Source organism: Anolis carolinensis, unplaced genomic scaffold (assembly GCF_035594765.1).
Source record: "Anolis carolinensis isolate JA03-04 unplaced genomic scaffold, rAnoCar3.1.pri scaffold_11, whole genome shotgun sequence".
NCBI lineage: Eukaryota > Metazoa > Chordata > Lepidosauria > Squamata > Dactyloidae > Anolis > Anolis carolinensis.
Window position 1 is genome coordinate 3648191 of NW_026943822.1, and position 13327 is coordinate 3661517.

The window sequence follows — 13327 nt, forward strand, 5'->3', positions numbered from 1 at the left end:
GCCGTTACCTTCCCGCCGGAGCAGTACCTATTGATCTATTCACATCTAATGACTTGGATCTACTGACACCTCCAAGGTCATGTGGCCATAGGCATGACTGCACTGCCGGAACAGTACCTATTGATCTACTCATATTGGCATGTTTTCAAACTGCTAGGTTGGCAGAAGCTGGAGCTGACAGCGGGCGCTCACTCCGCTCCCCGGATTCGAACCTGGGACCTTTCGATCTGCAGGTTCAGCAGCTCAGCGCTTTAACACACTTCTTCCTATAGCATAGTTGAAATTATCCCCTCTTGGACAACAGCTTTAAAAGAATCTTCCAGGACTATCTGGACAGGAGGCTTCTCCATTTTTCACTCTGGCAACCCTATTAGTATGTGGAGCATCATCTACCTTGAACATCCCACTCCCTACATTTGATTTCTTGATGTTGATGCATTTATTGTATTTTTAATGGTGCTATGTTATGTTGTTTTATATTTTGTTATATTGTATTGCTCTGGGCATGGCCCCATGTTAGCCGCCCCGAGTCCCCGTTGGGGAGATGGTGGCAGGGTATAAATAAAGTTTTATTATTATTATTATTACATCTGTTTGTACTGCATGGTAGATGCCACTTAAACATGCACCAGAGTGAAGGATCCCATCCCAGCAGATTCCTGGCGTGTCCTCTTCCCCAGCTGCTCTCACATTCATCCTGACCTCCTCTAACCCAAGAGCCGTTCGACTTGGGAGAATCCTAACTGGGCCATAAGCGTTTGGCCCAGGCTGACATGCTTGACATTATCAGTCTTCCCCCTGAAGATTTAATGGAACTGGCTGCTGGCCCCGTTGGTTTCCTTTGCTGGAGCTCAAGAGCCCGCACTATAGTTTCACACTGTGGACCTTCCTGGGCAGGCCGCCAAGTTCCCAGGTCCCAGGCCTTTTCTCCAAGGTAAGCATGATTTGAAAAGGTGAATGTAAATGGAGACGGGAGTTGAAATGTGTCTTGATTTAGCTTACAGCGTGCTGTGTTTATTCCGACTGCCCTGCACGTTCTTCCCTTGTGCCCTGCCTTCTGCCAGAAGCAGAGCCGGGTTTGCCATTGTGCTGAGGTGTTGGCTAGTGGGCCCCATCTTATTGCCAATAATTTTTTAAATACAGTAGAGTCACACTTATCCAACATAAACGGGCCGGCAGAATGTTGGATAAGTGAATACGTTGGATAGTAAGGAAGCATTAAGGAAAATTCTATTAAACATCAAATTAGGTTATGATTTTACAAATGAAGCACCAAAACATCATGTTATACAACAAATTTGACAGAAAAAGTAGTTCAATACGCAGTAATGCTATGTAGTAATTACTGTATATACGAATTTAGCACCAAAATATCATGATGTATTGAAAACATTGACTACAAAAATGTGTTGGATAATCCAGAACGTTGGATAAGCGAGTGTTGGATAAGTGTTATGGTTGAGCCTTATGGCTCTGATACTGGGAGACATGGTCATAAGACTCCTCGGGAGTCAGACTCTCTTGAGGAGCGAGAAAGGAAACGGCTGCGGGACTTATTTGCAGAACCAACTGACGAAGACTCCTTTGAGGGTTTTACCGAGGGAATGGAGGAAGAAATGGTTAGCTCAGAGGAGGATGACATGGAATGGACTCGTGTGAGGGAGGATTTGGGTGCCACCGGCAATGATAGTATGGGAGGCGTCTGGGGGGTTGCAGGATTAGACCCGTGGACGAGCTGGAGGGATGGGACGGGATCCACAGCTGGGGATGCTGTGGGGCGTAGTCAAAGGTGTTTTAGTTCTGATGAGGAGGATGATGATGAGGCACCTGGAATTAGGGTAACAGCTGATAGCGATGAGGAGTTGTGAACTGGCATAAAATGGGGTTTAGAATCCAGGGCTAATTGCGTTGGGCAAGGTAATCTGGACGAACGCTTGGGCTCTTGTTGGGAATTTCCTGAAGACGGGTGTGATTCGTTTGCTGAATACCTTGGACCTCCGTCGTCTTTTTGACGGACATTAATTGCCTACTCTGGATTGACGCTGGACTGACTGACTGACTGACTGACTGACTACGACCTTGGACTATCCCTTCTGTGATTATCGGTGGAACTGGTGAACTAAAGACGTCTGTACCTGGCCTTCGACCTTGGACCGGATTGGGACCCCGCTGACTGCTTCTGCCCTGATTGATGTGTTTGGACCCGGAGTTCGCTTGCTACATGGAGGAGTAACAACTTAGCTAATCAACCACAGCTGTTGAGTAGCAGAGAGTAATCTGCTGCCAGTTATTTATGTTTCATTGAATCTTAGTTTACCAGTTTTTGTTTGTTTTAAGAGTCAGGCTGAAGTAAGCATTTTTGGTTTAACCCGGATTAAACTCCTGTTTAATCCGGTTTATCTTTTGAACTGTTTTTTAGTGTCTTTTCATATTGAAGGCGAGTCTTTGCCTAGCCCTTTGTCTTTTACGGGCATTTTTGGTTCTGTATCTTTAATAAACTGTGTTGAATCTTATCTGGTGGCGTTCTGTCTGTGACAATAAGTGAGACTCTACTGTAATAGATTTTGCTTATGTGGTGGAATTCTCAATTTGAAGGCGTTCTGTTTCGGAGTAATTCCAGACATAATGATAGAGTTGATAGTCAATGGGAGTGTGCCACAAAACAGGCCGCACCAGCATACTGGGCCTAGCTCCTATGGGCCCCAAGGAAGGGGCCTCATAACTTAACTGGCACAGGGCTTCATTTGTCCAAAATCCCGCCCCTGTGTTCTGACAAGCGCCTCAGGGGAGGTATAGAGGCTCAGCCCTGTCTCGTGCTCTTGGGAAGAGGCCCCGCCCCCACCCCAGGCCCACCGTTTAGTCCTAAAAGGCCTCTCAGGAGAAATATAGAGGCTCAGCCCTGTCTCAGGCTCTTGGGAAGAGGCACCCCCCCCCACCCCTAGCCCCGCCCTTTAGTCCTAAAAGGACTCTCAGGAGAGGTATAGAGGCTCAGCCCTGTCTCGGGCTCTTGGGAAGAGGCACCCCCCCCACCCCTAGCCCCGCCCTTTAGTCCTAAAAGGCCTCTCAGGAGAAATATAGAGGCTCAGCCCTGTCTCAGGCTCTTGGGAAGAGGCACCGCCCCCACCCCTAGCCCCGCCCTTTAGTCCTAAAAGGACTCTCAGGAGAGGTATAGAGGCTCAGCCCTGTCTCGGGCTCTTGGGAAAGAGCCCCACCCCCACCGCAGGCCCACCGTTTAGTCCTAAAAGGCCTCTCAGGAGAAATATAGAGGCTCAGCCCTGTCTCGGGCTCTTGGGAAGAGGCCCCGCCCCCACCCCTAGCCCCGCCCTTTAGTCCTAAAAGGCCTCTCAGGAGAAATATAGAGGCTCAGCCCTGTCTCGGGCTCTTGGGAAGAGGCACCGCCCCCACCCCTAGCCCCGCCCTTTAGTCCTAAAAGGCCTCTCAGGAGAAATATAGAGGCTCAGCCCTGTCTCGGGCTCTTGGGAAGAGGCACCGCCCCCACCCCTAGCCCCGCCCTTTAGTCCTAAAAGGCCTCTCAGGAGAAATATAGAGGCTCAGCCCTGTCTCAGGCTCTTGGGAAGAGGCCCCGCCCCCACCCCTAGCCCCGCCCTTTAGTCCTAAAAGGACTCTCAGGAGAGGTATAGAGGCTCAGCCCTGTCTCGGGCTCTTAGGAAAGGGCCCCACCCCCACCGCAGGCCCACCGTTTAGTCCTAAAAGGCCTCTCAGGAGAAATATAGAGGCTCAGCCCTGTCTCGGGCTCTTGGAAGGAGGCCCCACCCCCTTCCCTAGCCCCACCCTTTAGTCCTAAAAGGCCTCTCAGGGGAGATATAGAGGCTCAGCCCTATCTCAGGCTCTTGGAAGGAGGCCCCGCCCCCTTCCCTAGCTCCACCCTCTGTGTCCCAACAAGAGCCTCAGGTATTGTCATACCCCAGCCACCTTTGGCTTCTGAACCTGATCCAGAAATGAACTTTTGAACAGGATGAAGCTTATTCTGAACTTTTGCCCAGTTCTCCGAGCTCCTTTCAGTTACAGCTGCCGGCTGTTGATAGTTCAGATGCTTCCTTAATTGGGAGAGATACTGGAGATGTTACTCCCGTGGCTGAACCAGATGTCCAGAGTTCCCCAGAGACTGTGCCCTTCAACCGAAAGGAGTTTTTGCATCGCCAGAGATCAGAAAAACAAGGGCTTAGAAGGAGTAACCGCTTGGCATCTCGAGGGGATTGTGGATAAGAAGATTCCCTTGGGAACTTTTGGGGAGTTTGGTCTCCCTTCGTTGGATCTGATCTTCGTTCCATAAAAGTGTCTTGCACTGCTGACAATTTGCGGTGTCATCGTAGTGTTTTCCTGAGAACACTTCACCGACTCCAGTTCCCTGATTTCACCAAGCCAAGCCTCCTGTTTCTGGCGGCCAAGCCGAGTCGCGACTCCCGATTTAAACCGGAGTAAATTAACTTCCTTGCCTTGTTCCTGAATCAAGTTTGATCTTCACTTCGTCTTGTTCCTGCATTGATATCCACGATCTCCTAGTGACTGAGGACCTTGTTATTCAGCCTTGCTTCCTTGTTGTTCCCCGCTCAAACTTCCCAACAGTTTGAGCGTGTTTCACTTTTGGACTTTGGACAATAATATTGGACATTTTCCTTCATCTTTTTGGACTTATTCATACCTTTTCACAAAGGACTATTTCCCACTAATCCCTTCTGCTTATGCATTCCTGAATTTATATTTGCTAATAATAAATTATATGAGTATTGGTCTCTGTTTAGTTTCCAGTGTTTGTGCTGCCTTGGCGTGCAACAGGTATAGATTCTCAGCCCTGTCCCGGGCTCTTGGGAAGAAGCCACGCCCACTCCTCTAGCTCCGCCCCCTGTGTCCTAACAGGCGCCTCAGGTGCTCAGCCCTGTCTCCGGCACTTGGGAAGAGGCCACGCCCCTCCCCTGGCCCCGCCCCCGTGTCCTAATAGGTGCCATCACCGCCCCCCTGGATCGTTCTAGAGGCCACTTTGGGAATCACTGCCCTAGATCCTTGAGCTTACCATACACAGAGCCATTCAGGTTATGTAAAAATATATCTTAACAGTCTCACAGTGTCTAATTGCCATAGAATCTTCACAAAAGCGAGACTAAACGTATTTCCATCAGAGCTGCTAAATGGCAGACTGTCTTGCATCCCCTACTCCCAAAGATTATGCCTGTGTGGTGGAAATAAAATAGAATAATCTGAACACATCCTGTTGCAGTGTCACTATTACTCAGCCCAACGTGGCCAACTCTTACACCCAATCCTGACCCGATTGTCCGACCATTTCCCGCAAGGAAAGGTCAGACATCTTTTGGAGGACAAGCACCATGGGGTGACCCTCATGGTGGCAACGTTCCTTCCAGTGGCAGCAAGACTGAGAAAGAGCCTAGTTTCCGATCAGGGCATTACCTGACACTGTGTAGTATGTGTTTGTATAGTTTATTTCCCTGGTTATGAGGGATTTGTAAATACCTGTATGTTATTTATTCAACAGCTGTAGTTCCATGGACCATAATAAAGTTTGTGTGTACTATGCATTTTTGTGAGGTTCTTCTAATCCTCATACAAATTTATTCTGCCTGGACAGAAAAACATTTAGCGGGTCCAAAGTTTTGTCAATAATCCCACAAACCTATTGGTTTCATGTCTTTGTATTGCCTCTGGCTTATGAGCAACCCTATCATAGCACTTTCTTCTCAGGATTTATTCAGAGGAGGTTTTCTATTTCTTTTCTGTACAACTCAGAGAATGGACTTGCTTGAGGTCAACCAATAGTTTCCATGGCTGAGTGGAGATTGCTTTGTGGGCTCGAGTTCAACGGCCAAACGGCTATGCCACACAGACTGTTACTAAATAATTACTTCTGTCATATTTTCAAATATATACAGACGCCTTCTTCTGACCCAAACTGCTGTATTCTTTCAATTGTACAGTTACAGCTGGAACCATGCTGGGTATTAACGGGGCGATGGAGCTGCTTTTCAAAGTGATCACACCTTACACCAGGAAGCGCACCAGAACAACAAGGTAGGCTTGCAACTCATACGGTACATTCTCCAGATTCTTGGGACAGGTAACTTATCTTAGTTTTGGATAACATTTTATGTAACGTGTGTATGTGTAGTGTGGAGAAGTTACAGTTATTGTTTTAATTTCGTCTGTTGGAGTATGTATTTGTGTTCAGTTGACAGTAGCTGAAACAGAAGCCATATTGTTTCAATCCACAGTAGTGCGGTTACCAAGGAGACGAAGTTGGCTAGCTCATCAGAGGGAGAAGTGGGCAGAGGCAAGAAAAGGGAAAAAGGGCAGTTTTAAAAAGGAGAAAGGAGCGTGAGAGTGTATGTGTGCGTGGCTGCAGGCTTTTCAGTCAAGAAGGGCTGAGGAGACAGGCCTGGCCAAAAAAATCTTTAGTCAGGGCAGACTAAAGGGAGCCTAGTTAAGATCTCTAGTTGAGAAAAGACTAGTGATCAGGGATTTGATCGGTATTAGATCAAATTAAAAGCTATTATTGTAGTTGGGACATTGTTCACTAAGGAACTCAGCTGAGGTTAGAGTTCGCTACAATTTATATCATCAGTAGGAGAGTGAGAGTGGATTTACACCAAAGACTACTGTTGTGGTGGTTATAAGAGTTATTAAACCACTTGTTTATTTAAAGTTCCATAAGTAAATCAATCAACCTGCAACCATAAGCCTTGTACGTAATAAACTTGTTGTTCTTTGTTAATAACTGACTCATTTCATCTCATCTGCGTCTGTGGAGCCAAATTTCATTGGTGATAATTCAAAAGCCTCGTGTTGGTGGCAGTTACCTTAATAAATCACCTAATTTGGGAAGAATAATAGTCACAGTTACCTCAGAAAGGGAACCACAACACAGAAATCCCTAACTACCGAGACAGAGGCTGGGATCTTGAAATAAAGATCACCCCCTGTAATCCTTCCCCTCATATAAAGGTGATATATATATTTATAATCTAGAGGGATTAAAAGATTCAAAAATCCCCTACAGAGTGGAAACAACATTTACAATTGGCTTTCACACCATTACAATCATCATCCATCATCCATCTATTACAAATTGGTGGCAGTGGTAGGATAAAAGGATTCTTCCCTGTCACATCACCATATCACACATCCATCATTCATTACAGTAGGAATCTATCATATATGTGCATGTATAAGTCAACCTCATGTATACATTAAAGAGGTCAAAACTATGGATTTTGATGTGTCCCATGGATATGTCAAGGGTCACTCCACAGAGAGTGGAAAGGGGCCTTGATATTACAAGAGATTAGCTGCAACCATTTTCCCATCCAGTCATCCACAAAGCCCAGAAGCCGTGTCTAGACTTATACATGAGTATATAGGGTAATGTTGTTTGGGCCTTTGAACTGTTTCTGACTTATGATGATCCCAGTGAAACGTTATAAACATGTGTTCAAAAGGGGGGTTGTCTTTTAATAGTGTGCATTCGTATGGAATTGCTGTTCATTTTGTGTAGTTTCATTCATGTCGTCTCATTTTTGTATTTGTGTCCTGCTAATGAAAATGGGCCGCCTATATGACACGAATTTTCATCTGGCTTACGAAAAAAAACTGGAAAATTTCAGACCATTGGTGGCAATGGGAGGGCTTCTAAGGTTCACCCCCCCCCTGGTTTTTGGGTTAGAGGGGTGAAAATCGTCACACGGAGGGCATTTCGACCCCTTTTAGCTCACCAACTTTTTAAATGTTTGGGTCTTTCCCAGAGTATTATTATTATTATTATTATCATCATCATCATCATCATCAAGACCCATTGATACATATCAGATGCAATTGGGAGTCACTGCTCTCCCAGACTCAGCTTAGGGTGCCAGAATAACTGCTGTTCTTAATATTAATATGAATATTACTATCAAGACCCATTGATACATATCAGATGTAATTGGGAGGCACTCCTCTCCCAGACTCAGCTTAGGGTGCCAGAATAACTGCTGTTCTTAATATTAATATGAATATTATTATCAAGACCCATGGATACACATCGGATGTAATTGGGAGGCACTCCTCTCCCAGACTCAGCTTAGGGTGCCAGAATAACTGCTGTTCTTAATATTAATATGAATATTATTATCAAGACCCATGGATACACATCGGATGTAATTGGGAGGCACTGCTCTCCCAGACTCAGCTTAGGATGCCAGAATAACTGCTGTTCTTAATATTAATATGAATATTATTATCAAGACCCATTGATGTAAATGGAAAAACAGCAATCATCCAAGACCTCATCTTGGATGAACGGGCAGACCTGGTGTGCATAACGGAGACCTGGTTGGATGAGGCGGGTGGGGTCAATCTCACCCAACTTTGTCCTCCCGGGTATGCCGTGCAGCACCAACCAAGATCCGGTGGACGGGGAGGCGGTGTTGCACTGGTCTATAAGGAGTCTATCCCCCTGATCAGGTGCCCCATCCCGCAGTCAACCTTGTTTGAATGTGTCCACCTGAGGGTGAGTGACCGGGACAGATTGGGGATTCTGTTAGTGTACCGCCCACCCCGCTGCACTACAGTCTCCCTACCTGAGCTAGCGGGGGTGGTCTCGGGCCTGGCATTGGAGTCCCAGCGGCTTTTAGTGCTGGGGGACTTCAATGTCCATGCTGAGACCATCCTGACTGGTGCGGCTCAGGACTTCATGGCCTCCATGGCAACCATGGGGCTGTCCCAATTGGTATCTGGTCCCACCCACAGAGCGGGGCACACACTTGACTTGGTTTTCTGCCAGGGATGGGAGGAAGGTGGCGGTGTGGAGGAGCTTACCATTGCTCCTTTGCCATGGACCGACCATCACCTGATCAGGTTTAGGCTGAATGCACCACCTAACCTCTGCAGGGGTGGGGGACCTATTAAAATGGTCCGCCCCCGGAGGCTTATGGATCCAGATGGATTCCTGATGGCTCTTGGGGAGTTTCCTGCCGCCTCGGTTGGTGATCCTGTTGATGCCCTGGTCTCTCTCTGGAATAGGGAGATGACTAGGGCAGTAGACACGATTGCTCCGGAACGTCCCCTCTCGAGTAACCGAGCTAAACCAGCTCCTTGGTTTACTGAGGAGTTGGCAGCGATGAAGCGAAAAAAGAGGGAACTAGAGCGCGTGTGGCGTTCAGAGTGGAACGAATCAGACCGAACACGGCTGTGTCTCTACCTCAGGGCATATGCCGCGGCAATAGATGCTGCAAAGAATGCTTTCTTGGCAGCTAATATTGCGTCTGCAAAGAACCGTCCGGCGGAGCTGTTCCGGGTTGTCAGAGGCTTGTTAAATCCCGTCGCTCAAGACGGGATCCCTGACAACTCGGCAGCCCGCTGCGAAGCATTTGCTCGGTTCTTTGCGGACAAAGTCGCTCTGATCCGCTCAGGCTTTGACACCATATTAACGGCAGTCTCCGAGGATGTAACACGAGCACCTGCTTGTCCTATTTTGATGGATTCTTTTCAATTGGTTCAGCCTGAGGATGTGGACAAGGTGCTTGGAGAGGTGAGGGCTACCACATGCATCCTAGACCCCTGCCCATCCTGGCTGATAAAGGAAGCCAGAGGGGGGTTGGCCGAGTGGGTGAAGGTGGTGGTGAATGCCTCCCTTCAGGAAGGCATTTTTCCAGCGAGCCTCAAATTGGCTGTGATCAAACCGCTGTTGAAGAAGCCATCACTGGACCCCACTCAATTAGAGAACTTTCGGCCTATTTCCAATCTCCCCTTTTTGGGCAAGGTCATGGAACGTGTGGTGGCCGCACAACTCCAGGCATTCTTGGTTGACACTGATTTTCTGGATCTGGCGCAGTCTGGCTTCAGGCCGGGGCATGGTACCGAGACAGCCTTGGTCGCCTTAGTCGATGATCTACGCCGGGAACTGGACAGGGGGAGTGTGTCCCTGCTGGTTCTGCTGGACCTCTCAGCGGCCTTCGATACCGTCGATCACGGTATCCTTCTGGGGCGCCTTGCCGGGATGGGGCTTGGAGGTACTGTTCTGCAGTGGCTCCGGTCCTTCCTGGAGGGTCGGTCCCAGATGGTGTCCTTGGGGGACACCTGCTCGGCCCCACAACCATTGACTTGTGGGGTCCCGCAGGGGTCAGTACTATCCCCCATGTTGTTCAACATATACATGAAGCCGTTGGGAGAGATCATCCGGAGTTTCGGGGTGAGGTGCCATCTGTACGCAGATGATGTCCAGCTCTGTCACTCCTTCCCACCTGTCACTAAGGAGGCTGTCCAGGTCCTGAACCGGTGTCTGGCCGCTGTGTCGGACTGGATGAGGGCTAACAAATTGAAATTGAATCCAGACAAGACAGAGGTCCTCCTGGTCAGTCGTAAGGCTGAACAGGGAATAGGGTTACAGCCTGTGTTGGACGGGGTCGCACTCCCCCTGAAGACACAGGTTCGTAGTCTGGGGGTTCTCCTGGACTCATCGCTGAGCCTGGAACCCCAGGTCTCGGCGGTGGCCAGGGGAGCCTTTGCACAACTCAGACTTGTGCGCCAGCTGCGCCCGTTCCTTGGGAGGTCTGACTTGGCCACGGTGGTCCACGCTCTAGTTACAGCTCGTTTGGACTACTGCAACGCGCTCTACGTGGGGCTGCCTTTGAAGACGGCCCGGAAGCTTCAATTAGTACAACGAGCGGCAGCCAGGCTTATAACTGGAGCGGCGTACAGGGAGCACACCACTCCTCTGTTGCGTCAGCTCCACTGGCTGCCAATATGCTACCGAGCCCAATTCAAAGTGCTGGTTTTGGCCTACAAAGCCCTAAACGGTTCCGGTCCAACTTACCTATCCGAACGTATCTCCTCCTATGAGCCCATGAGAACTTTAAGATCATCTGGGGAGGCCCTGCTCTCGGTCCCACCTGCCTCACAAGTGCGGCTGGTGGGAACGAGGGACAGGGCCTTCTCGGTGGTGGCTCCTCGGCTGTGGAACTCCCTCCCCAGTGACATCCGGCAGGCTCCATCCCTTCTGAGTTTCAGAAAAAAGGTAAAAACCTGGCTTTGCGAACAAGCGTTTAATGAATGAATTATGATGGCTTTAACTCGGTCCGGACTAGGGTTTACGTGCAAGGTTTATGTGGACGAATGGATTAAGTATTTTATTATACTGTTTTAAATGTATTTATGGGATTGTTTTAAATTGATTGTTTTATATTGCTATGTTTTATTTTTTTACTGTATTGTGAGCCGCCCTGAGTCCCTTCGGGTGAGAAGGGCGGCATATAAATGATGGAAATAAATAAATAAATAAAAAATAAATTGATACACATCGGATGTAATTGGGAGTCACTCCTCTCCCAGACTCAGCTTAGGGTGCCAGAATAACTGCTGTTCTTAATATTAATATGAATATTATTATCAAGACCCATGGATACACATCGGATGTAATTGGGAGGCACAGCTCTCCCAGACTCAGCTTAGGGTGCCAGAATAACTGCTGTTCTTAATATTAATATGAATATTATTATCAAGACCCATGGATACACATCGGATGTAATTGGGAGGCACAGCTCTCCCAGACTCAGCTTAGGGTGCCAGAATAACTGCTGTTCTTAATATTAATATGAATATTATTATCAAGACCCATGGATACACATCGGATGTAATTGGGAGGCACAGCTCTCCCAGACTCAGCTTAGGATGCCAGAATAACTGCTGTTCTTAATATTAATATGAATATTATTATCAAGACCCATTGATACACATCGGATGTAATTGGGAGTCACTCCTCTCCCAGACTCAGCTTAGGGTACCAGAGTAACTATTGTTATTTATATTAATATTATTATTAACACCCATTGGTACACATCAGCTGTAATGGGAAAGCAGCCCTTTGTCAGTACCTGCTTATTTTTACGGGGCAGAAACGAAAGGAAAACAGAAGCAAGCATGATGACTGTGCAGCTTTTATTTTTGTGTCGCCTCTAATTTCCTACAAAAATGCCATCATTCATTTTGTGTAGACAAACGGTCGAAACGAAATGATAGCACGAAGGAAACAAAGGAAAACTTTTCAGACACATCTCTATTGCCTTTCTCTTCCTCTGATGCTAAGAGCCTGCACTTTGCCCCAGGTCACTCAGTGAATGTCCACGGCCAAGTCGAGATTCTGATCTCCAACACTCAAACCTCTAAACATGATGGCTCTCAAAGATATACAAGGGTTATCCAGAAAGTAGATTACGTTTTGGAATTAAAAATGAACAAAGTATAGGAGAAAACATCTACCATATGCAGTTGAAAGCCACACCCAAATACCACTTCTCAACATAGTCGCCATTTAAATCTAGGCAGTTATCATAGCGATGAATGAGCTTGGCAACTCCTTCCTCACAAAACTTTGCCGCTTGCATCCTCGACACAGCGTTTTGGCGTCGATGCGCAGCTGCGGGAAGAGCTGACTGGCTGGTTGAGGACGCAAGCGGCAGAGTTTTGTGGGGAAGGAGTTGCCAATCCCATTTTTCGCTATGATAAGTGCCTAGATTTGAATGGCGACTATGTTGAGAAGTGGTATTTCGGTGTGGCTTTCAACTGCATATGGTAAATGTTTTCTCTTACACTTTGTTCATTTTTAATTCCAAAACATAATCTACTTTCTGGATAACCCTCGTAGTTTGAAAACTATCAAATAGGTTGGAAGCTGCTTTCCAGATGTATCTTCCAATAAAGTTTGCAGGGTCAGACAAACCGTGTGTTTATTTATAAGTATGCTTCCCTACCCTTTGCCAAGACTGAGAGCTGCCCTGAGTCTCTAGTGTCAAGCTAAAATTAGTTGGGCAGCTGTCTGCTGGAGTCCTGTCCCCAGTCAGTTCTCAGAGCAAGATTTACAGGGCATGTATGTTTCATAAATGAGCAAACACACATGCATTTGGACACCGGAGCAGGGCTTGCTGCCCTACCTTCCTTTGCTTTAAGGCAACAGGCAGCAAATGAAGGAAAAGAGACAAAAAGAGATAACCAAAGTTTTGAGCAGGGGTAGCAACGATGAGCTTAGGAAGGATCGTTTGCAATAACATACCCTCCAACATTTCACAAATGAAAATCAGGACATGTGTGACAAAGCCATGTCAGAGTATGGTCAAGGCAGCATTTAAAAAATGAAGCAAGAAGAGGCAACAACAGTTTCCTTTTGCCTAAGACTAGTAGGAAGTTCAAGGTTCTGCCACCCCACTACTGTTCCTGTTGTTTTTCGTCAATGCGGCTGTCACCTGGGATGGCGACATCAATGATCCAAATCTTTTGTCGTTTCCACAACTGTGATGTCTGGTGTGTTGTGTTCCAGAACTTTGTC

General features: G+C 47.3%; 1 protein-coding gene across 2 annotated transcripts in view; it reads left to right on the plus strand.

The window, feature by feature from the left end:
* agbl1 (AGBL carboxypeptidase 1) overlaps nt 1-13327 on the plus strand; it is a 581450-nt gene that overhangs the window by 39850 nt on the left and 528273 nt on the right. For both annotated transcript variants that reach the window (XM_062963555.1, XM_062963554.1), the window contains exon 5: nt 5952-6045. In XM_062963555.1, the coding sequence (XP_062819625.1) occupies nt 5952-6045 (94 nt within the window). The remainder of the gene's footprint in view (nt 1-5951; nt 6046-13327) is intronic.